Source organism: Artemia sp. Qi Xiang Cuo, chromosome 2 (assembly GCF_049724085.1).
Source record: "Artemia sp. Qi Xiang Cuo chromosome 2, ASM4972408v1, whole genome shotgun sequence".
Taxonomy (NCBI): Eukaryota; Metazoa; Arthropoda; class Branchiopoda; order Anostraca; family Artemiidae; genus Artemia; species Artemia sp. Qi Xiang Cuo.
In genome coordinates, this window is record NC_142795.1 from 75,227,560 (window position 1) to 75,254,334 (window position 26,775).

General features: G+C 36.4%; 1 protein-coding gene across 3 annotated transcripts in view; it reads left to right on the plus strand.

Annotated features, from left to right (window-relative positions):
- Window positions 1-26,775, plus strand: part of LOC148955621 (uncharacterized) — a 222,395-nt gene that overhangs the window by 47,768 nt on the left and 147,852 nt on the right. For all 3 annotated transcript variants that reach the window (XM_089103223.1, XM_089103211.1, XM_089103217.1), the window contains exon 6: window positions 615-841. In XM_089103223.1, the coding sequence (XP_088959349.1) occupies window positions 615-841 (227 nt within the window). The remainder of the gene's footprint in view (window positions 1-614; window positions 842-26,775) is intronic.

Consider the following 26,775-nt stretch of genomic DNA (forward strand, 5'->3'; position numbering starts at 1 on the left):
GGAAATAATGAGGGGATGAGGCAAGATAATTTATTTGGTTCTGAATTTTTTGGTTGTTAGCGAAAGTTAAAATTTTGAAGAAGAATAACAGAGTTTCATGATCTTCTAATGTTGTGGTGATAGTATTCGTTGCCTTTGAATAAATTTTACCTATTTTTCAGAAAATTTGATTTTGAATATTTTTATGTTATATTTTTTTATGTATTTTTTGTTAGGAAAAACAATAGATGGAAATTTGAAATCTAAGTTTTGGTGGTCGGGAAGGGTGACTTTATTATGGGAGGATTTATATCAAAATGCTTCCATCTTTACAAACTTAAGATAATTTTCCTGAGATTTTGCAATTTCCATGTGTGTTTTAAATGAAACAATTTGCTCTTTTAGATGCATGCGGGTTTGAGCAACCAGACATTTGTCCTATTCCTTCGAATACTAAAATATACAACATTCCAAGCAATTGTGTACTGCTAAAGAGAAACCTACCTTCTGCAAAAAAAGATTTTTCAGGCGCTGCGTTGACTTTTGCCAAATTTGTATTAAAGAAGAGCGTTAAAACCCCTTCGGCTCCTAATTGTCGTTCGGATAGCTTAAGTTTGACTTTCATTTTTTTTTAGGGCTGTTGTGGATTTACTTGTCGCTGCGGGTATGCCTGTGTCAATACTTACATCAGTCGGTACTGCCCTACATGAAGCCGCATTATTCGGAAAAGTGGATGTGGCAAAAAGATTAATTGAGCTTGGAGTCGATATTTCGGCGATTAATTCTAGTGGTCAAAACGTGGATACCTTGCTGAAAGTCCTTGGGACTCCCGCTGCTGACCAAATCCTATCATATATTCAAGGTTGGTGCCAAGTTAGTTGTTCTTGTTGTGACGTTTTACCCAATTGGATATTAAATTTTTTAGTGTTTTTGTCATGCATGTACTGTTGTGAGATGATCTAATTTTAAGCCACCTATGGACAGCACCTTATCCTGTGGTTGTGAAAAACTTGCTGAGTTGGTGTTTTGTACTTTGTGTAGCTAAGCTAAAGCAGCGTAAAAGGTATAATAGGTATGCTACATATATAAAATGAGAAGGAAATAGCTTTTTTCCAATATATGGGCAAGAACTGTTCAGAGATAACTTGAAGCTGTAAGGCCCAGGACAGTGCCTAGGAGTTTTGTCCGAAATGGGGGATAAGGGAAAATTTAAGCTGTGACAAAGTCAATTTTAGTCATTAAAGCCATAAATTTTCGATGTAATACCTCAATCATTAATTTTCTCCAAGATATTTCTGCTGATGACGATCGCTGTATATGTGGTCGAAATATCCAGACTTTTGTATCTGTCTTCACAATCTAATAAATTTACTCATCCCTATTTGAACGTTTATTTGTTCGTCATAGCCATAAAGTGTAGGTTTACCCTGCTACATACATACTAAAATTTTGAATGCTCGAAAATAGGGGTCGGCGCCGTTTCTGTTGTTTCTGTTTTTTTTTTCTACCGTTTTCTGTTCTGTTTTTTTTTGGGAAAATAGAAAAAACAGAAAAAGGTAGCCGTTTTTTTAGTACCGTTCCCGTTTCTGTTTGGTTTTTTTTTCTCGCCGTTTTTGCCGTTTCTGTTTTTTTTAAACCCTTTTTTATTCATTTTATGTGTTTTGATTATGAATAGCACCATAGCGCAGTCTAGCGACTTTTATTTGATAAGCGATAATTGCCATCTATCGAAAAGCGCTGTATTTACGTCTTCCGAAGAAAAGATTTGCTATTGAAGAAAACATTCGCCATAGTAAAAATTAATCTAAAGCAGACTACTTGGATTTACACCTTTGGTTAGTCTTGGTTAGTAGATGGTTACCTGGTTGGGTAAAGGTGCAGATTAGCTACCCCAGTAGCGTAGGGTGTAGAGGCCCTGCAAATAGAACCAGGATATACACTAAGAAGTGATTTGTTTACATCCAGCTTCTACTGAACCCTATCTGTGCAAATTTACAGCCCAATTGACTGAATAATATACAGTAAGTAAAAAGTTGTTACAGCAAACATGACATCTAGTTACAGCAAAGAAAAGGAAGGTCAAGCAGCTCAAAGCTGAACTCCAGAATGTCCGGAAAGTGAATTTGACCCTAGACTGCTGGTCTTCAAGAACGGGGTCTGGCTTTCTAGGTACTACAGCTCATTATGTGATGAAAAGCACTGATGGCAAGCTCCCTTTGGTGCATAGAATCCTTGAGTTTAAGAGACTCAAAGTTGCTCACACTAGCGCCAACATTCTTCGTGCAATCCGTAGTAGCCTCCAGAAGTTCAGAATTCTACGGAAGGTCTACTTTATAATTACTGATTCAGGAGCTAATATAGTAAAGGCTCTCAGAGACGGTGACATTATGCGAAGCTCATGCTTTGGACACAACCTGCATAATGTGGTGACTAATGCCCTTAAGCTGTGGGAATGCAGAAACCAGGCAGATTTAGTGAGTGTTCCCCACCTAAATGATTCAGGATCCAGTTCAGAATCTGATGACAACGTTGATACTGCTGAACAAGATGACTTTCCTGACCTGATTGTAGGAGATGATGACATTGAAAAAACTGGGTATACCGACTGCAGTAATGATGATGATAGTAGCTCAGAATTAAATGATCCAGACCTTGACAGCGATAGTGAGAGCTCAATACCTAGACAAAGAGGTGTCTCTAGTGAAGTGTTGACGCTGGGACCAGCACTGGGAAAAATACGAAAGCTGGTTAGAATCCTGAAAGTATCATCCAAATCCCACGATCTTTTTGAAGCTATCTGCAAGACATATGATCTTAGTCCATCCATCACAAAAGACATGAATGTTCGATGGAACAGCACACTTACCATGATAGAAATGTATTGTGCCCGAAAAGAGCCACTGCGCGACTTCTTCAACCAAAACCTACGTGACGCTAAGATTAGAGAGCTCGAACTTCACAGCAATGAGTGGTCCATCATGGAAGCTGTCATTGAGGTTCTTTGCCCGTTCAAACAGGCAACAGTGATAGCTAGTGGATACAATTATGTTTCGGCAAGCAAAGTCGTGCTGATGATTAAGGGATTACTGCTGTTTTGTCAGACTCCAGAAACTAGTATTATGGCTGAGTCAATCAATGGGCTGAAGGAACTTCTAGTTGTTCAGCTCAGGAGATACTTTTCAGTCAGTCCTAAGTTTGATATGATGCTCTTCACAAGAGCTGGCTTTTTGGATCCTGCAATTTATGAAAAAATGACACATGTAGACAGAGAGTCAGCTCGTCAGTCCATCTCCTCGCTTCTCCAGCAATTCATCTCCGAGCAGAGAAGCACAGAAGAACTCTATCCAATCCAATTGAACTCCACATCTTTCCCTATTGACGTCGCTCCTACTAAGGCAGGGACTAACCGAAAAGGGTCACCAGAGACTCTTGATCAAGAAGACAGCTTGTTTTCTAAGTTTCTCGACACGACTGGGTTACGGATGAACTCTACGAGGCAAAATGCCAAGAGTATGAGCATTGACCGCGTGGCAGCAAATATTAACAGGGCATATGAGGAGAGAGTTCCTGTGTTTTTGAGCGACAGACGAAGATCAGGCCAAAATAATTATCCACTAGAATTTTGGTCTGATTACTTTTACACTTACCCGGAGTTAAGTGAAATTGCATGTATGCATCTATCAGTCCCTGCAACTTCAGTTCCCAGTGAGAGTGCATTTAGTATTGCTGGGTACTATACGCGAAAGCAGTCCTCACGAATGACTGCCAAGTCCCTTGAACTCCGAATGTTTTTAAATGATAAATTCTTATTTATCTGGTCATTTCATATATTTGGTCTTTTTGTATATTTGGTCTTTTTTATTAATCTATATTAATAAATATTCACTTTACTCTCGTAAATCTAAAGAAACTGAAAAAAAACAGAAATATCTGTTAACACGGCCGTTTTTTAAGTAAAAATTGGCCTTTTCTTTTTTTCGGTAAAAAAAACGGAAAAACGTAAAGATAGTTCCGTTTTTTTTTCACCGGGTTGTGTTCTGGTTCTTTTTTTCATTGCCGCTTTTTTACGTTCATTTGTTGGCCAAAAAAAAAAAACGTGCCGACCACTACTCGAAAAGTGTATGTTTATGTGAAATTGATCAGTATTTAGGTTGGATGGGGCTTCAAAACTGGAGTCGTTCCTCCTGACTGTGGCTTGGCTGTGATTATACTTCGGTTGTCATTTTATGAAAGTCTTGGAGAGACGGGCAAAGCATATGTTATACATTCAAAGTCAAAACACTTGTTCTATCCCCAGCCTCTCGAGTGGACAAAAATCTTCAGCTGAAATATGCAAACGAGGGATAGCAGACCTCCGTAGAGGCCCAATAAGATTTTCATCTGAGCGGTGTCGAAGCGGTGTCAAATTATTAAGGGCACCTAAAATGATTTTTCTTAGCTTATATGTTTTTTAGAGGTATTTCACTCACTTAGGAGGTATTTATCTTTAAATGAGCTCCACCATTTGCGGCCAGGGATCCTTGATTTCGCTTGTTGGGATGTTCTAGTATCAAACAACGATGACTAAGTATTTAAATCCACAATTATCAATCAACCATCTGAGAAAAGACTGATTTTTGGGATCTTAACCTCAGGTAACTGATGACATATGGGGTAATCATATTTATAATTAGCCCTGTGGTTTTTGGTTTTCTAGTGCAAGAGGCTTCATTCTGATTTATAAGAATACACTTTTTCAATAATTCACGCAAGCTGTCTATAAGACTCATTTCCTTGAGGCTGGCATTGCCCATTCTAAAGTTGTAGACAGTCGGCTATATAGCTTTCTTTGCTTTGCTATTTCCGACAAAGCAAACCCATTGGTATGGTCATCTGGACTGCGCACCTGATTTGTCATACTGTCACCTTTTGATGTGTGACTTTTTCTCAATGCATGTCTACGCAAATGAGACTGGCAACCAGTAATAATCTTTTACCGAAACCCGCCCTTAGGTTATGTCTCAGCCCTGGAGTATCTTTTGAGCCTGATCCTTTCATTCGTCCATTCTGCTCTGAATTTACTCTTTTTCCAGATGTTGATGGTTTATTTGTGTTAATTCTCCATTTTTTACGTTTAGTAGTTCGTTGTTTTCATCTACAATGGTATTTAAAATTTCTTCAAAGTCACTGTTATTGGCTTTAGATGTATATGCTGCCTCTGCGGGGTCACTAGCTTCACTACCTCGTTCAGGGGAGTCATTGTCTTTCCCATTGCACTTATTGGTCTTATCTTTAGACCTCTCAGCTTTTCCATGACGTTCACCAATTTCTTCGTCACGTCCGGTTGATGAAAATGTAACGTAAGTACTCTGTTCCTTGATCCCTAACGTAATGCTGCGTGATTCCTGCGTAATACTTAACGTAAGTAATTTTTTCAGTTGAATAAAAAACGACGAAGTAAGTGCTGAAAAAATGAAAGATAAAACAACTCGGGTAATTGTCAGCCAGCGATTGAGGAATTCAAATCAAGCAGTTTCTTCGACGAGGACCTCCGACAAGCTATTTTCAATTCTCTAAAGAATGTAAAAATACACTAGCCTCTAGAAGTACTCAAGAAATAAAAACACTTTCAAAAACAGATAAAATACGACCTTACATTTTATGAAAACAGCAGACCGGGGGCAGCTGAGCACACAAACAATCTGACTATCGAAACACGAAAGGAAAAACCATTCAAAAATTAGATTATGTACAAATTTAAAACAAATTAGACCAGTGGCAGCTGAGCCCACAAACAATCTAACTATCGAAACACAAAAGGAACAACCATTCAAAAATTAGATTATGTACAAATTTAAAACAAATTACACCGGTGGCAGCTGAGCACACAAACAATCTGACTATCGAAACACAAAAGCAACAACCATTCCAAAATTAGGTTATGTACAAATTTAAAACAAATTAAACCGGTGGCAGCTGAGCACACAAACAATCTGACTATCGAAACACAAAGGGAACAACCATTCAAAAATTAGATTATGTACAAATTTAAAACAAATTAGACCGGTGGCAGCTGAGCACACAAACAATCTGACTATCGAAACACAAAGGGAACAACCATTCAAAAATTAGATTATGTACAAATTTAAAACAAATTAGACCGGTGGCAGCTGAGCACACAAACAATCTCACTATCGAAACACAAAGGGAACAACCATTCAAAAATTTGATTATGTAAAAATTTTGGCCATGGTTATTGACGCAGCCTGTCTATTTATTCCTCTTCGGCAAACCACACTAATTGATCCTTTATTACAATTCTAGTAAAATCAAAATTGGCCCTTCAAGATGTTAAAAAACATCATTTCTTTGGATTTAACGTTAATTGATTCGCACAAAGCCTAGTAGAAAAATCATAAATTGATTTGAATGCAACCTCTATGAGTGTCCTTTTGCTCTTTGCTAAAAAAAATAGAGAGTGTCAAAAAATTAGTATGTCATTTCCGTAACGTAAACCACCAACAATTTTGCTTTAATACTACTGAAACGATTTCTTAAATCGTTCACAAAATCTAAGAAAAGTATTGGTCTGAGAACTGAGTCGTGGAGTACGGCAGATTTAACACATAGCTTGGAAGACAGATTATTATCAATATGGGCATATACTGATATAATTGGATACTTCTGAAGCATCAAGTGCTGTTCCACGTATTCCATAAAAGTAACTCATTTTATGCAGAATCTTTTGGTTTACAGTTTCAAATTTCAGAGTTCCACCAAATTTTTATCCAGAATCAAAGAACTGAATATACAGCTCTTATAAAATAATAGCTTGCTCTGTATAAAACCCAATATAAAATCAAAACTATGCAGGACTCAATCTAGAGTGTTTTTCAAGTTTGTTGTAGCCTCATATCAATACACCTCTCTATTACTTTGGACATAACGGGAAATATCGATTTATTATTTACTAAGGAAATATTATTTTCTAGTAAAACTATGGAGCAACATGAGCAGTTTTATAAAGCGTATTTACTTAGTCACTGCGACCCAGACCACTTTTACTATCAATTTCAAGATTCTATGGGGCATATAAGGGGCTCAAAATTACCTCCCTTCTTCCTTCTTCGCGTATATACCTGATTAAGCTGCACGCATTTGATAGTGTTAATTGCTGCTGTTTTTTCAAAATAAAACATAACACTGCTATAGATTTTCAGTGAGAATAAAAAGGCTAGTAAATAAATAAATGATTGTATTTTACAAAAATACAGAATGTTTTTGCCGCACCTGCTAAGAAAACCCTTAAGGGCTTGTTGGCAGTAGGTGGAAGTCTTCTATTCTTGATATTCTAAAAAAATACAATTTTTTATTATTCTACATGCTAATAATACTAAATCTAACCATCCTACTCAAACAAAACACGTACATAAATCCTACTATTTTACAAGGAAAAATCCTTTGACAGTGGCTTTTTAAGTTACCAGATGACTTATTTCGTGTCACAACCGGAATTATATCAATTATAGCGCGGGAAAAATTTCTTATTACAAAAGAAGCTCTAATCATATTTCTAAATTGATGTTGTAGATTCGATGCTCCTCGTGTATCATGACTATGGAGATCAGTATTAATAGAAAAAATATTTTCAAGAGAAGAGGGAAGTAAATTATTAAGATATTTATATGTGAAAATCTTGATAATCTCTAGTTTTTGAAATACCTTGATTCTTGAATTGTAAATTTTAAAAAAACCTCCAGTCCCTCCAAAATGGCGTTGGAGTCGAAAAAAAGTTCACCATTATAAACGCCATTGCCGAAGATCCTTTACAAAGTAAGTACAGCGTCTTGGATTGATAAAAAAAAAATCATTAGGTGCTACCCATGGTGATGTCCATGGAAACATGATGATGTTTCCATGGTATGTCCTCTATTTTGTTTTTTTATTTTCTTCACTAATATTGGGTCACTGGAATATCATGTATAGCTTTTTAAGGGCTCATTTGAAAAGAAATAGTTATATCTAGCTCTTTTTAATTAGCTAAATATAATATTTTAAATAAAATACAGTTTTTCACAGAAACTGCGTCTTTGCATGCAAAATGATGTCATTTTGGGTGTGATGTTATATTTGAGTGACTGCTGCCTGATTCCCTTGGATTTGTTCTTTATTATGCAGTCAAAGAAACAGCAAAATTACCCCTAGTTTTAGAAAAGAGCGTTTTTATATATTTAAAATTACATTGAAAGAAGTCCAATCAACTTATAAAAAGCGCTTTGTGTTTACCTTAAAGATATAACAAGCGTTTTAATCTTTTGTTTTGAGTGGGAACTTGGCTTGTGGAAGCGCCATTCCAATTTTAGGGCTATTACAAAAGGTTTCATAAATACAGCAGTTTTTTAAATGAGTCATTAAACCGCTCTCTATGTTGGTCCAGTGCCTCGCTAGTTGTAGAAAAATGAAAAAAAAACAACAGAAAAAAGATGCCCTTGATGCAGATTATCGTGGTTGCAGTCATTCTTCTAATAGATTTTCCTTGGTGTTCAAGCCGAGGGACGGGAAGTTTCCTGTATAGTGTACTTCTTGTTTGGATCTGACACAATTTTTAGGAGTTGTGGAATATTATATTTCTTAGATGCAACGTAATCGTCTCTTTCTAGGTTGCTAGCTACTACTGCGACCCTGATTTCAGAAATAATTACAAAGAGGAAAAAGCCCGCGGCTTTTTCTTAGTTGGAATAGTAAGAGACTATTCTCAGAAAATTAGGCAGCTGAGTAAGTGAAATAGGACACCATACCCCAGAAAAGCAATTTCTTAAAAGATGCTTGTATTATTAACTTTTAGTTACTATATGCCGTAGTCTGTTCTTTACTAGGTTTCGTAATCTCTAAGACTGTGATACCGACGCTCATATTTATATGGAACTATACCGATCCCTTATGTATGCAGCACTTTTATTTTTGACCCGTTTTAATTCAATCTGCCGCTTATTTTCTAACCGGATATTTCTTTGTTCTTCACTTTCAATTTTGACTCGTTGTAATTGTCGTTATCGTAAATATTCTAACGGTATATTTTTTATTTCTTCGTTTTTGTTTATCTTAATGAATTATATCGATCTTGTATTTAAATTTTTTACAAATTCTATCACGTCATAGATATCACAAACTAAATGGAACATATTTATTAGAATTTACTACGGTATAGTGGAGAGAGGACACATCCTTTGGCACTGAGGTATCCGAGTTCAACGCTCTATGTTATCGTAACCAGTGTTGCCACTCTACCGGCACCGCTCTGCGGCGCCGGCCACGTCTAAAAGCGGCATTTCCGCGGCATCCTTGAACCAAAATGCGGTAAAAACCGCGGCATGCCCGAAATTCTCGGAAAAACTGTGTTTTTTTATTTTTAAGAGAAAATGGGTGAAAAATCTCGCTTTAATATGAATGTTGAGTCAGTGTCAAGTAAAGTGTGGTGAAGATCTGTCATAAATTCGAAAAAACACGTTCTGTCTATCCTTCTTTTCAGTGGTCAAAGGTAAGCATGGTCAGCTCAGTCCGTGAACACACATTTGTCGTTGCTGTTGCGTGAACACACGCAGCAGAAGTAAAAGTGCAGAGGTACCACAGCAGGGAAAGTCCACTGTGGGAAAACCGTATAAATGTGAAGTGAATAGAAGCGATTTTCCCTTGGGCCTTCAAGCCTATCCAATAGAATAATTGATGGGTAACTAGATTCTCGTATCTCAACCTTTTTCGATTAATATTTAATGAAAATCAATATCAAAAGCTTCAAGAAGGAACATTCAGATAAACAATATAAGACAAACAGACAAGATTAATTTCAGATAAATAATATAAGACAAATAGACAAGATTAATCGGAATCGGACTGTTCACGTGTGTCACAAACAATATCTTTGGCCAGATCAGACACAATGCTTTGGTTCAAAACGTTAAAGTCAAGAGAAGAGGCACTAGCCTTCACTTTGAGTACACGCTTGACTAGTCTGGGTTATAGCTGTAGCACTGACTTCCCCGAGTCAAGCCCGCCTTGAGAAGTACACGTAAGGCCACACTTAGATTTCAGTGTTACTAATAAAGCCACTGCACACATTTGGTTTTACTTATCAAGTTTTGCTTACATGACCAAATTGAAGAGATTTTTTGCACAAACGTTTGAGAAAGTGAGTAAGAAAAAATACTGAACCATTTTCTTGACATTTGGGAACATCCGACTACCAATTTTATTTGCAAGATATGGCGCCAGTAAACGACAATGTACATGCTATCTACGTCAGGGAGATTGACAGCACTAGATAAAGCTCCCCTAGGCATAGACCATCATTTCTGCTCTAGCTTTGCTTTATTCCAAAGTGCAGAATCGTAGTCGAAGAACTGACGAAGACTGTGAACTTTCAGTTCATAACTAGAGCTTGGGGTAAGCAAGTGTACCAGGTCGTAGATCTTTTCAGAGAACGGAAAACGGTCAAGAATTTGTTGAAAAGCTTTCACATAGAAATCCCTCGCGGAGAGACGAATTCGGAGACTTTCCGCTACAAAACGACCACTGGTAACTTCTCTCATTTCCAGCCCCACAAGGAAATCGTACCCTTTGTAGCCGATATAGACATTTTCGTCGGGAACATGGTTCACTTCGTCATGCGGATTGATGTCAAAAGGATTGACTGTTCTAACAATGAAGGTTTCATAAAGTTCATGGCTAATGTCCGAAGAAGTTTTTCCACCTGGGTTTTCATGAGGTGAAATAGGGATTTTTCAGACTGGAATATGGTGTTGAACTTATTCAGCTCTCCCAACACGTACTCGACAAAAAACATCATAACCCTCGAGTATGGGTTGTTTAGTGTCATTCTTACATGATCATTAGCATGCGAGTGGTCATCTAGTACCAACGAGTCCCAGTACAACGTAAGAGTATCCCACTGTTCGAGAATACGGCGTGCACAGTTTTGAAACGATAACCAGCGTGTTGGAGCCAAAGCAAGGAATCTGTGCTGTTCCACTTGAGTAAAGACTTGAAATTCCTTCCTATATGCATCTTGGCGTTTTGCACTGTGCACACAGTCCGACATAGATCTTCGAGGCTCTTGGACAGTTTTTTGCAAGCATGACTTGCAACTAGGGCACACAGATATGGCAGCTACATTTGACAACTGTAACCCAGGGATATTTCCCTTCAACAAGTGTTTTGACTGAGTGGTTTATCCCCATCATAGTATTCGTTGTGTCAGAGCAGAATCCGACCCAGTTTTGTTGAGGAACACCCGTCTTCATGACATCATCCATCACCTTCACTAGCTGGTTGAATAGACCAGACGCTGATCCGTCGCTGCATTCGACAGGAGCGAGCAAATCTACCTGCACATTCATTGCTTCTTGACAAAAGCTGACACAAACAGCAAGTTGTTTGGCTACAGAGGAATCTGTGGTCTCGTCAATTACTTCGGAGAAAAGATTCGTTTTCAGGTTTTCAAGAAGCTTTTCATGAAAATGAGTGGCCAACGCTTGTCGAGCAATATTAGTTGATTTAGTTCTACCAAGAGTGGCCTGGCTTAGAAGATCTGAGCCTGGCATACTTTTCAAAAGTTTCAGCAAGTCTTCAGAAAGCAAATAGGGTAGATCGTGCTCAACGAGAAATGTCACTAGTGGCCACTCTTTCGATTTTTGAATCACCAGAAAAATGAAGACTCAATGGCATGGTCTTAGAAGACGAAGTTATCCACGCTTTTTTATTTTCTTCGTGAGCTTTGATCTGTTTGTGCCTTTTTGCGTCGTGTTTCCCTTTTTATCAAACGAAATCCTTTTTGCAGTAAAGACAGTGAGCTAAATATCCACTGTTTTGACCGGTCTGCACCTTTCCTTTTCGTAACCATTCATTAAAGTCAGATTCTCTTTCCCACTCAGTCTTGTATCTTTGGTCTGCCCTTTTCTTCATCATCCTCGGTTTTTTGTTAGAGGGTTCACTATCGTCCGAGTCCTTATCACCTTCCTCATATTCCTGATCGATATCTATCACGTATGCCATTGTGCTTTTACTCATTTGGTTTATAAATAAGAGAAATATATAACTATTATTGATCCTGCTAGTCTTTGATTTACAATAATATATATATGGGTCTTGATATTATCATAATACCATGTTATAACATAATAGTATCTCAACTAACATAATACTATGTCATTTTAGGAAGAACTGTCGTATCGGTTATAACTAGATAAATAAAAAACAAGTTTTTTTTTTAACTGATAATAAGGAGAAAAATTAAAGCTCAAGACAAACAGATATTATTCAGTAAATGAGGGGTTGCCCCTCCTCAATACCTTGCTCTTTACGCTAAAGTTTGACTATTTATCCCAATTTTTAAAAACGGCTACTGAAATACAGTTTAATTAGAACAGGGAGCTTTTTCGTAAGGGCTAACAGCTTTAGCGTAAGGAGCAATGCATTGAGGAGGGTGCAACCCTTCACATACGGAATAATTTCTGATCGTTTTGAGATTTTAATGTTTCTCTCCTTACTTCAAGTTAAAAAATAATTAGTTTTTTTTAGATTTCTGATCGTTTTTCAAATAATCCCGGTAAATGCGGCTCACCCTCCATGAAATATATCCCCTCTCCTTTACGGGAGACTCCTCCGTGGAAATTGCATTCGACGTAAAGTACACCCCCCCTCCGTCAACTTCTCTCCAGACAGTTCCATCCTTGCTGAGAATCCCCCTTCCCTGTTAAATTTCTTGAATACTTTCTCCTTAGCATACTTTCATTTCAAAACAAACTTTAATCTCTTAATCAGTTCAGTTTCTCGCTTACTCCAGAAATGCCACCTTCCGTGGAAATTTTTCCCTGAAAATCAAAACACGCGGAAAATAGCCCCTGGATAATTCTAAAGTCCTCTTTATTTCTTCGTTGCTATCGGGCACTGAAACATGGCTAATTCTAATATCTTTTTTATAAATTAGACTCGATAAAGCTGTCATAAACTATTTTATGGTACCCAAGGGCGGATCCAGGATATTTTTTTAGGGGTGGGGCGCAAAAAGGTTGATCCGATAAACTTGCGTTAAGAGGAAGTTTAATTAACGCAAACTTACCTGAATTAGGTAAATTACGCCACTTTAGACTACGTTAGGGGGGGGGGTGCTCTAAAAGTGCATTCGGGTTACATTTTTGGAATAGAAAAGCCGGGCCAGACACATGGACATCATAGAGAGCTAATTATGAGCTCATTTATAAACAAATCTTCTTATAAATTCAACTTAATAAGGGAATCATAAAGTGCCATATGACACCCACAACGTGTACTCTTGCTAAAAAAAACCCTTCTTTTTTATTTAATATTCATCTTTAATATCTTAAATATTTAATATCTTTTTTATTTAATTTCACGGGTTGAAACAAGAGTGACGCATGGAAAAATACACGGGAAACGTACAATTTGGGTTATTTATTTTTATACTAGGGGGGGGGGGGGATGTGTGGGTAAACTATAGTGCAGCTGCAGTAAAAATCTGTCAATTCTAATTGTTCTACACATTATTAAGCAGGTCTAAGAATTGTTTTTTAACATATTTCCTTCTCAACCGCCTCAATTCTATACTCGAAAAAACATTAAGGAGGGAGGAAATTTTTTTTCTTCTTTTTTTTCCATGAAAATACCAAATAAAAATTTATTTTTGAAATCAAGGAATGGGGGGAAATCCAGGAGGCATATATTCCCCCCCCCCCCGTGATTGGCACCACTGGAACTAGTTTCAATAGCAACAAAATCGTAGCACCATTCAATACTCTGGATTTTAGGGTCTTTGACCTCTGTAGGCTGGAATTCCTTTGGCACTGCCTTATGGGATAGCCTAGACCAAGCATCGAATAATTGCTTAAGCTAGTTTGAAACAGAAAATTAACATACCATAGTCTAATTCAGATATTGAAAACAGGCGAACTTACTTCTCACTATAATGAACGTCCAGCACTAGACGTCTAGACGAACCAACAACAGCAAAACTATTGCTGATTGATGTTACGCTGAGCGTAATGAGCGTAATGAGATAGTCGATCATGGGGTAAGAAAACATGTTGAACATGGCAATGAAAACCATCTTCTCGCCGGACAAGTTATTCACCCGGAATCCGGCCAAAACCGGAAAGTTTATTAAAAGTAAAAGTTTTATTTGAAGTTTATAAGATGTTCAATTTCGGGGTAAGAGGGCATGCTGAAACTGTAAATGACAATCGTTTTTTAGCCGGACATATATTTCGTCCGGAATCCTGCTGAAACCGGATAATTTGTTATACGTATATTTTTTATTTGAAGTTGACTAGATGTTGAAAATAGGGGTAAGGAGATACGCTAAATTCGTTTCTGAGCTTCAATTTTTCGCCAGACAAGTAGCTCCGGAATTTCGGCGAAACCGGAAAATTGGCAGAAGGCAGGATCGTTTCGATCGGTATCGTCAAAATAGATATGACTTATAGAGGTAAACACACATGCTGAATCCAAATCTGAACTTGGTTTTCTCAGAGGATTAGCCATTTGGCCTTAATCCGTTTCTAGATCTTTAAGAGTAAAAATGTTCAAGGAGTCTGGCAAAGACTGAATCTAGCGAAGACAAAACTCAATGTCTGGATTAAATATTGAAATTTTGGGATTCCATAGAAGCTTTGGTCTTGTTTTTCACTTTCACAGAGGCACATTCAGTTATCAGATATTTTGCGTCCAGCCAGCCGCGTCGGAGAGTAGAAAGGCTGGATACAGTTGACAAGTGCTAACAAGGAAATTGCTAATTTTCTTGTCAGCTCACCATATGCTGAGCTGACAGAGGTCATGAAGTCATGAGATGAACTGAGAAACTCAAACGTCAAAGTTTCTTCAAACTCGCAAAAATAACTCAACCCCCTTCGAACACACTGGCCTCCCAGGGGACAAGCTGCCGACCGCAGACGGGTCATTAATTAAAGTCCGTAGTTGACTTCCGCGAATCGAGTCGGACGCGTCTTTGAAATCCCCATTTTATGCAAGAAAGGCATTTGCAAAAGATAAGAAACTTTAAATTGGACAAATTTTACATACGGGAACAAATGTAGTATAAACAGCCATATCGCGGCATAATCGCGGCGTGCGGCATAATCAAAATTTTATGCGGCATTTCTCTCAGAATCGCTGCGTAATGCCGCAAAATGCGGCATAAGTGGCAACACAGATCGTAACATCAATGTCTCCAAGAAAAATGTGCAAAGCAACGATGACATAACAGCCGTGGGGCTCTCAGAAAAAAGAGGATTAACTTAGAATTTTTTCAACATGCTTTTTCTCATTTTTGTTGGATGTCTTTAGTTTTGATTCCAAGATTCATTTTATCAGGATTCATAATTGCCACAATCACTAATGAATAGAAGAAAGATAAAGCACAAAGTACGGAATTTTAGCGTAAAATTCTTTACACTAAAGTTTTACTTTTTGTCCCAATGCCCTGTGAACGACTTCTGAATCACAAGCGCCATTTAATAAGAATAAGAAGTTTTTTTTAATGCACTAAAAGATTTAGGGTGAAGAGCGAGGTATTCAGAAATGTATATCCCCGCTTATATACGGAACTATTTCTGTTCGTTTTGAGTTTTAATGTTTTTCCTTACTTTCAGTTAAAAAATTTGTTTTTTATTTAATTTAGATTTAAGGTGAGGAATGAAAAGCGTGTACCTAAGATAGTACCGAAGAGTACTTGAGTGAGTACCTTTAGTAACTAAGAGTACTCGAGTGGATTCGAGTACCTTGTCAAACGCCTAAGATTTGACTGGGACACCAAGCCTAGCTCAAGTTTTGTTCCACACGTCGAAATTCTGCTTAAAGCTGGATATCTGACTTAAATTTATTCCTTAATAAGTTGTTCACAAAAATGTCTTCTACACTAAACACAATTATTATAAACATAAAATATAGGCACCTGACAAATTACTTTTCTAGTCCCTTTTTCATGCCATTATTAAGCTGTCATTGTTGCCAACTTCGGTGAAGAACTTAATATTTTTTTTTAGTTGCAACACCTTTTATCTATCAAAGGACTTGGCTAGTCCTTTTTCTTGCCATGTTGAAAATTGTCATTGTGCCAACTTAAACGAAGACCCTAATCTTTTATCTTTTCTTTTGCTCAGTGCAAAACCTTTTTTCTATCTCATTTGGAGTTGGAGATATTGAATATTTCTTTCTTTTCTATTTATAGTGTTAAAAAGTAGAGCCTTGCGTAAAAATTGATTTTTATTCTTGAAAGGCATGTCCTCATTTGTAAATTCATAACCAGTGCCGCTAAAGTCCCGCTTTTTTTTTTTTTTTTTTTCTTTTTTCTTTTTTTTTTTTACGAAACCTAGATGTTCAATGTAAACAAAACTTAGGGAGTATGAGAAATAGTGTTACCATCAAGCAACTCTTGTTTTATGTATTTAGTGAATATTTGTTAACTTCTTTAAATGATTTCTGTTAATGATCATTAAAACGAAGAGCAACAAAAAATAGGAAAAGACGATGTATGTAACATCATTAAAAAAAATTCAGCATTGCTGCCAAATTTTAGCTGTTGGTCTTAGAAAGACAATCGATTTTGCCTTTGGACTGCTTTATTTAGAAACAGTGCCAGCATTGTCAGTAGTGGTTAGATTTGTTATGAAACAATGCAATCAAACGTTCGTTCACCATTTCTTTGTAGCTCAACCTCTGGAAAATTAAATATCCTAAAGCATTAATTTAAACTGCTAAAATACCTTTAAAGAGCCAAGAATATAATGCTAAAAAAAAAAAAAACTAGAGTAAAAAAAGAGACTGAAAATCTGTTATAATTAATATTTTCAAAGTAATCAAACAAGATCAACCCAATAAGTTAGGTAATCAAAAGTCTTTACGTATCATCACATGTCACATACGTCATGTATCACACACAAGAAAAAACTTTCAACTTTTTCTTAGCTTGTCGTGGTTGCAGCTGTAGCTGAAGCCTAGCATGAGGCGAACACGTCTCATAGTAACAAAAACAAGAGCCCATAACTCCTAAAAATGGTGTCAGATCAAAACACGAAGTACGCTACTGGAACTGCCTTGGCTCAAATCTCTATAAATTCAACTTACAGTCCCTTGGCTTGAACAACAAGTAAAATTCATTGGCTTGAAAAATAAGGAAAGTGGCGGCAATCACCAAATTTTACATCGAAAATATCTTTTTCTTTCTCGTTTCTCTTTCTCCGCAGCTAGCAAGGCACTGGAACATCACAGAGAGCTGTTTAATGGCTCATTTTAAAGGAAATTGCTATAACTAGTGCCTTTTGTATAAAAAAATATAATATTTAAAATAAATACATTTTTTACGAAAAACTGCATTTTCATATACAAGATGATGAATGGCGTCATAATTATATAAATGGTTGGTGTAGTTTACTGTAAGTGAGGATAATTCAAGTTTCATCGGTATCATGGCTGTAAACATATATGAAACCTAGTATTATATACTAGGCCCATAGTAGCTGAAAGTTAAAATAATACAAGCATCTTTCCAGTAGTTTCTTTTGTGGGGTACGGTGCTTTATTTTACTTACATAGTTGCCATATTCTCTGAAGGTCTGAAGGGGACTTGTTGGTCATGTGCTAATTTTATGCGCAGCATTCTACGATTTGACTACAAGCGACCAAACCTATTACGCTTAGGTTTCACTTCTTTGCCGCCTGTGAGTCCAAGCAAATTCAGTTCCAGACTTTGCACACAAGTCCAGTGGACATTGTCAGTCACGCGTCTACCCAAAATCAGTCCAATCTTTCATTCCTTAATTCTATGACTAACCTTAGTTCTGCCCTAGGAATGACATATGGACGGATGATAGATAGACTTATCTATCAACAAATGCAACTAGATGTAGCATTATATTATATTGTATTGAAACTAGATTACAAAAGTTATTAGATGTAGCAATTTCCTTTAAGATGAGCCATTAAGAACCTATTTATGATGTTCCAGTGCCCCGCTAGCTGAATAAAAGAAAAAAAAAGAAAACCAACAGCCTAGTTTCTTACTAGGCTGCTAGCTACCGCTGGCAGATAAGATTATATGAATGAACCACTGTGTTCAGTTTCTTTGGGCCTGAGTTCGTTCCTTACTATAAACTACCGCTGCAACCCAGATACTTGACTGACACCAAAGCTATATTTTCATGTACAAGATTGATGAATACCGTCATAATTTAAGGTTGTAACCATGTATGACGTAAAAGTAAATGCGATATTATTTGGGCCTTTGGCCTGAGTTTCTTTGGGCCTGAGTTCGTTCCTTACTATAAACTACCGCTGCAACCCAGATACTTGACTGACACCAAAGCTGTATTTTCATGTACAAGATTGATGAATAACATCATGATCTTAGGTTGTAACCATATATGGCGTAAAAGTAAATGCAATATTATAATGTTAGCTATAATTACATCAGTACAGATTCACTAATGTTATTAAGCAAACTGCGAAAATATTTATGGTGTCTGACGAATAATATTAATATTTAAATTCAAACTAGAAAAATACCTGAACATTTTAAAATCAGTTTTGTTTTCTGTTCGATTTAACCAACTAAAGATTATTTCATCTCTCACTCAAAGTTATAGATGTCTCTTTGAACCAAACTTTTTTTTACTCAACTTCTTTAGTGCGTATCTTTTGTGCTGTATTTCCGTAGAATAGAAATTTAATTTTTTTTTTTAGTTTTCAGTTCAGAATCGCTAAGGTTATTATGGAAACTGCAAAAATATCTATGGTGTCTAAGCAATAATGTTAATTTTTTAATTCAAACTAAGAAAAAAACAGAAAATTTTAAAATTAGTGTTGTTTTTTGTTCGAATCAATCAACGAAAGTTTTATTTCATATCTCACTTCAAAGTTATAATTGTCTCCCGGAACCAAACTTTTTTGGCTCAACTTTTAAAGTGCGTATCTTTTGTGCTATATTTCTGTAGAAAATAAATTCAATTTCTTATTTATTAGTTTTAAGTTCTGAATCGCTAAGGTTATTATGTAAACTGCAAAAATACCTGTGGTGTCTGAGCAATGATATTAGTTTTTTAACTCAAACTAGAAAAATATCAGTAAATTTAAGGTTTTCTTTTTTGTTCGATTTTATCAACGAAAGTTTTATTTCATCTCTCACTTTAAAGATATAATTGTATCCTGGAACCAAACTTTTTTTGGCTCAACTTCTGAAGTGCGTATCTTTTGTGCTATATTTCCGTAGAAAAGAATTTATGGTACCGCTGCATAATTGTCCTTTACTAGGTTTCAGCTTTATCCGATTATCGAGCCTCTATGTACTACAACTAGACGTCATTGATCAATATTGTACATGAAAAATGAAGTTTTTCGTAAAAAATTCATTCTATTTTGAAAATATATTTTTTAAACTACAGATGGCACTAGATCTAGTAATTTCCTTTAAAATGAACATTTGAACAACTCTCTACAATGTTCCAGTGCCAAGCTATCTGTGGAAAAGAAAAAAGAGAAAAAAGAGGATGACGTTTAGGCCGAATGCTGTAATAGCCTGCCACTTTTCTTGATTTTCAAGCCAAGGGACAGAAAGTTTACTTCATACCGGTTTCGGACAAGGCGGTTCTAATGGTGTCCTTTTTGTTTTGATCTGATGCTTTTTTTTAGGAGTTATGGGTTATTATATTTCTTAACATTGGACGTGATCGTCTCTTACTAGGTTGTTAGGTACCGCTGCAACCCGGATTAATAAACAATCCTATCATTTTTGTCTCGTAAAAAGGGCACCATAAGTTTCAACTTCCAATTAAATGAGTTTTATCTCGAGTTTGTACGATAATCTCTGCTATATTATGTCATTGAAAGATTAAAAACGAAAAAAGAATGACCTATTTTGAAAAACGAAAAAGGTCAATTCGTGCTTTAACCATTTCTAAATGTCCTGCCACTTCTAAACTTTATCACCATGTGCATAGACAAAAATTGAATAAAATTTTATGCAGTTTTCACCTCTGTGCCGGTTCGCATGAGAGTTTAATATGTTATGCTATTTATAGAAAGATTGTAGCAATGGGAGATGGATTGCTTTCCCCTCCCCTACTAATAGTAAAGACCAAATGTATTCCTTGGAATCAAGAGGGATTTCATAGATTATACACAAAAAAAGACTGGCTTTTTGTTAGTAATACGAACTAGTAAAGAACAAACCACATTGCTATCGCTTTTACCCAAAACACTCTTTAAAGTACATTCCTTGCTAGATTACAGCTGTCGCTGCAACCACGATGAAGTTATGAGGAAATTATATACTGACGCCATTATAAGTAACAGCATTAGTTGTCAATTTTAACGTCATTTATGATCAATGTTCTTCAAAATGAGCCCTAAAACAGCTCTGTATGATGTTCCGGTACGCCGCTAGTGGTGGAGGAAAAAAACGGACAAAAGAGGACAAATCAGTGCTACCCCTAAAAAAAACGATTTTCCTTGTTGCTCAAGTTAGTTACCTTGTTGCTTAGGATTTTGGCCATGGCGAATCCAACAGTGTACTTTTTATTGTCAATCCGATTTGTTTTCAAAATAATTATTTCGTCCTTTACTAGATTGTGGCTACCGCTGGAACCACGGTTCTACAACTTCTAAATTATCCCCAAACAGAGTCAGTAAGTAGTAAGGGCGTAGTATTCATGCGATCTTTGTAATAATAATTACCACACCCTGGTCGTATTCATTTAATATGTGTCTCTATTACTGTTCTAATACGAACTTTGGTCTTCGTACATTTCTGCTGCATTGTATCTCTTTATTCTTCCCTTTTTAAAGAAAATATTCACAAGTTTTCACAGAGATTAAGGACGTCAAGACAAATAAAAACATATGCTCTATAAATGTGGCCAAACTATTTAGAATTCGTTGGGCTGCATTGTTATAACTCATCGACCTTTTATAAGAGATTCGAATAAACGACAAAAAATTAAAATCCGACACCTACTATCCGGGAAATCTTAGAAAACCCATTTAAACTCTCTCGCTTTGTTTCAAACATAGATATATTCAGATTGCTTGAAACTTATATAATTAAGAAGTATGAGTTTTTATCTGTTTCTGTAGAAGGCATGGGGGAACGTAAGCCCTGCTCATCTTCGTTTCCGCTCTTATTAGTTTGCCTCGGTTATTTATGGTATTTTCTGCTCGTTTTGTAAGTGTCTATTGTTCAGTTCAACAGTTCATATAGATATATCTTCTCTTAAGAATTAAAATGAACATGTCTGGTTTAAATTTTTTCAAAATTCATCGTTCAAATTTCTTATTTACAGCTTTCTTCTGTGGTATCTTCTCTCATATTTCTTTCTTTTTGTCATAAATTCTCTTGAATAATCTGTTTCTCTTTTTCGTTTTCTTGGATTTACATTCGCAGCGTTTGGGAGCAGATTTTGATTTGTACATTTGATTCCTTTTGCAATAAATTCTCCATAATCATTGGTTTCTCTTTTTCGCTTTCTTGGATTTACGTTCGCAAAATTTTGGATCAAATTTTGATTCTTAACAAGATTTTTAACATTTGAAAAGCCAATTGAACCCATGCAATCATATTGAATAACTTGCTGTTTATTTTTCATTCTTGTAGCGGCATAATTAGCTCCCAGATCTGTCAGCTCATTGTCCCTAATTCCTATTTGTTCTGGTAACCACAAAATCCTTAAGATTTTAAGCTGTTTTGAGGCTCTCAGAACTGTGTCTTGAATTCGCCTCACCAGTCCCTCTTTTTTCGAGCTTTTATGCTCACTATAGAATCTAAGCAGCTCAGGCAATCAGTACAAATAACTACCAAGTCTTCAGATTGCCAATACTGGCTTAAGATTACCTCCAAGGCTTTTAATAGGCCTTCATATTCAGCTTGAGTTGGATTTTCACTTTCAGTTCTTATACACATTACTTCTCGGCGGTGAGGAACTGCCACCGCACATCCACTGCTTTTATTCAACTTGAAAGAGCTATCTGTGTATAATTTAATAAAATTATCATCATACCTCTCTATTGCCTTCAGAAACCCATTGCGCAGTCTAGTTTCCGTTGTTTCTAATCTCAGTTTTGCAATGCTAGGGTCAAATAGCTTCTTTATTTCTTCGGCACGAGTTATGGCCTTGATTCTTCTCGCCTCGACACCATCATTCATTTCTGCTGCATGCACGTCAACATGCCCTGAACATGCCATGCCCTGAGGGCATGGCAACATGCTATGCCCTGCATGCCCTGAACGCATGACTGAGTCTTTTTCGCTCTTCGTCAAAGATCTTGTCTTTTTCTGAAACTGTGGGCTTGATTTGGATATTCTTCCTTTTAGCATTTTCGAACGGAAAATGAAATAAGCTTTGTATACTGGTATCAAGTTCATCCCAAAAAGTATCTTGGAAAATGAGGCCTCTGCTAATGAACACAGATTTATCAGGATTTCTGTGTCCTGGGGGTATAAAATCCAAATTTGTCAAAGTCCCATGCTTACCAGGATACTTGGGACTCAAAATTCCCCTTTTCACTTGAACATCGCCTCCTGCATGTAAATCCTGGTTGCCTGAGATCTCCTTTACTCCTGCATGTCTTGGACGTCGAATCACTGCTGGGTACACACAGTTTTGTGTATTTTTTTTAAATTTAGATATATCTATTTTGTTCAGCGTATCAGAACGGTCTTGAAATTATGTCTTCAAGGATAACAAAACCCCCAGCCCTCAGGGTAAGGGTTGTAAGTTATGCCCTTGGGAAATATAAAGTTTTTATAGAAACCATGGTCATATCAACTCGGAAGGGGGGCCATTGGATTTGTCTTCCGACGCTCTAGTGTTCTTTTCAAAAGTGATCAGGGGGCAGCTACCCTTCCCCCCACACACACACAAGTCGTTTTTTCCTGAAATGCATCTAATAGAAATTTTGAGATAGCGATTCTATTCAAAATGGTCTGTCATATTACAAGGCCTTTGGGGTTGAAACAGTCCGCAGAGATTAGGGGCAATGGTTGTAAGCCATGCCCAGGGGGTATTTAAGATTTTTATGGAAGGAATGGTTGTTTAACTTTAGAAGAGGCTCAGTCTTTTTCCCTGAAAAACACTAATATAAAACGAACAGAAATTACTTAAAAAAACTTTTCAGCAAATAAGTTTTTTTTAGAAAAGTTAAGAACTCCATTAAACCAAAATGAACAAAAATAGAATGAAATAATCTACCAATAATACAACTACCACAAATCAGTATCAATAAATAAATGCAAACCAAAACGAACAGAAATTAAAATAAATAAGAGTCCAACTCAAAACGAGCAGAAATTAATATGAGTAGGATTCTAAACCCCAAGCTTTCTAAAAGCCAGAATATACCGTAATTTGCACAAATAAAAACTTTTAAATGTTTTCACTTTTCTAACTTTAAGAAATCAAAAATCAATTAAGATTTTAAGGAATAAATATCAGCATATATATATTAAACTGACATTACAGATTTTTCTGTAAATTCATTTGAATTTTTTTCAGTAAAGCACAAATTATATTCTGGCTTTTAGAAAGCTTGGGGTTTAGAACCTTTGTCAAATTAATTTGAGTTTGACTGTTATTTATTTTAATTTCTGTTTGTTTTGGGTTTCATTTATTTATTGATACTGATCTGTAGTAGTTGTATTCTTGGTAGATAATTTGATTCTATTTTTTTTTCATTTTGGTTTAATGGAGTTCTTTACTTTTTTTTAAAAACTTGTTTTGTTGAAAAAGTTTTTTTAATTAATTACATTAAGGAACGAGCTGAAGTCCTTATTAACTGAAGTATATAGAAGATGATGCAGTATGTAGTATAGCACAAATTTATTTTAATTATATTTCTTAAGAAACCATCATAAGTAAAAATTTACCATGCCGGGAAGAGAACTCGGGCCAACTGGCTGAGAGCCAACTATCCTTACCACTAGACCATGCAGGACGTTTTAAAATATCTGATGAATGAAATTTATGTTAAAGAACAAATGATTAGAATTATAATAAAAGAAGATCATTAAAAGGACTAATCATTGCATATATTGGACTTAGTTACCTGTGTGATTCTTTGAGGATCGTCTCTTATTATTTCAAAGAAGAAAAAGCCGTATGCTTTTTCTGTTTGTAATCAGGTTTCTTTTATAAGTGATATGCATATACAGGTTGCAGCGGTAGTTAGTTTATTTAATTATATTAAAGAGCGAACTATAGCCTATAGTAATTGAACTATAAAGTGAACCCCTAGAATTAATAAAGGATATTATGTAAGTTTTATCGGTATCATGGCTTCAGAGACGGCTGAAACCTGGTAAAGAACAAATTACATGAAATATGTATATAGTTCATTATAAATGGGGACTATGTAAGTTTCATCGGGTATGGCTGACACCTAGTTAGGACCAAACCACGGCACATAGTAACTAATATGAAAAAGAACTATCTACCCATGCGGCATCTACAACTTCACCTCTCTTCAAACGTGCCAACGCTTGTAATGTGAATTTCAAATCATAGTTGGAAATGTGTGTGTAAATAGGTAGAAAATATTGATGTTTCGTGTTTAAATTTGACATCGATAATTTCGAAGACCACACTGCCTTTCTATTTCAGGTTCAGAATCATACACTTTTATTAAAAAAAAAACAGCTCATTTGGAAAACAAATCAAATTAAAGCAAAAAGATGCTTGAAAAGACGACTGGTTGGATATCCTGTGTGCAAATTCAACACACCAAAAAAAATGAAAAAAGAGGTTAACAATAATGGTTACTGAAATTAATGATAACAAAATATAAAAAAAAAAAAAAAAAAAAAAAAAAAAAAGCCTTCTCTCGAACCTTTAACACTACCAAATTCCTGAAAATAAATGATTTTTAATACGGGTTTTAAGTTGCGGCATACTTTCAGCTTGACGAACAGAATCTGGGAACGAATTCCAAACTGACGGGCCCATGTGTCTGGTCACATGACTTGCTCTCATTGTGTTCCGTGGCTCAGATGCAAGACTATCCGCACTCCTAGTCGAATAATCGTGATAAAACGAATTAGGCTTAAAAATATTCATAAAAAAATCCGGTGCAAGACCATTCAGACACTGAAAGGTAAAAAATTTTGAAAACGGTTCAGAACTCCAATGCCTTGCGCCAGCTTGCATGCTATGATGTCGCAGTGTTTTCTCCAACTCAAGTTTCGATCCAGGATGAATCCCAGATATCGGATCTCTTCAACTTGTGAGAGCGGTAGGCCATTGTAAATAATGACACCAGGGAGAGTGGGAGCAGAACCAGCCCTCGTAAACATCATAAAATTTGTTTTTGATGCATTGACGCTAAGTAGGCTAGCACAAACAAATTCATGTAGGCCATCAATCACCTTATTCGCCTTGAACAAGAGCTCTTGCAGCGACTTTACTGCAATCACTAAAGCCGTGTCGTCAGCAAACGAAGTAACTGAAGCTCCGGGAATGTAGAATCTCATTGTGTCTACGAATATCAGGTACACGAGAGGACCAAGAACTGAGCCCGGTGGAACACCACACTTTATGGGAAACGGCTGAGAAGATTTGTTACTCAAAATCACTCGTAGCTTCCTTTCACTTAAATACGATTCAAACCAATTTAAAACACTACCCTTTATGCCTAAATAATACAGCCTTTCCAATAAAATCTTAAAACCAACAGTGTCGAAAGCCTTTCAAAAATCAAAAAAGCACCCATGCACTGCTCGCCATTCTCAAGTGCTGAGTTAATATTTTCAAGAAGATGCTGGACTGCCTGCATCGTCGAATGACCTTTCCGGAAGCCAAATTGACCATCGTGTAAAACACCAATTTTCATCAGATACTCGTAAAGCCGGTGATCAACAATCTTTTCATAAATTTTAGAACAAATTGGGATAATTTATATTGGTCTACAAATCGATATGACAGTTTTGCGCCACATTTGTGCAACGGTACAACTTTAGGTATTTAAGGCTGACTCGGAAACACCACCTTTTCCATAGAAATTTTGATCTGGCATACGAGGACAGGAAGCAAATAAACCAGAACCAACTTGAGCGTTCTAGGGCTCATTCCATCAACTCCTGCACTGTTTGACTTCATCGTGCCAACAATTTTGCGTACCTCCTCTTCAGTACAAGGCTGGAAATTCATTTCGAAACCTCTTCCTCGCTCATCCACAAAACTGCTCGATTCGAAAACATGGGAGTTCCTTGCTTCTTCTTGAATCTTGCAGCCAATTTCAGAGAAATATTGTCCAAATGCGTTGCAGATTTCCTCAGTTTCTTCCAAGGTCCTATTATTTAGCACAATTTTTGGCTCCGATGGCTTCATAGGACCTTTTAGAAGATCATTCACAACTTGCCATGTTGCTTTGGGGTTACCTTTGCTTTCTTCAAATACATTTGTAAAATATGCCTTCTTTTTTTTCCTTTTTAGGGCATTTGCCCTATTCCTTAGCTCTTTATACATCACATGGAGCTCATTATTCTGCGGATGATTCAGATGCTCCTCACACTCCTGATTCCTCATATTAAACAGATTAAGTAGCTCATCATCACACCATGGTTTTCTCGGTTTATTCTTTCTGGGGTTTGTTTCTTTAAGTGGACACGTGCTATCATAAATATTTGACACTATTTGGTTAAACTTTTCAAATGCTTCCGACAGATGACCTTCATTCAGTACTGTTTCCCAGTTAATAACACTAATTTGTTCTTCAAATTTTTTCAGATTAACTGGCTTCAGTTTACTCATTGGTATGTTATTCTTTCTG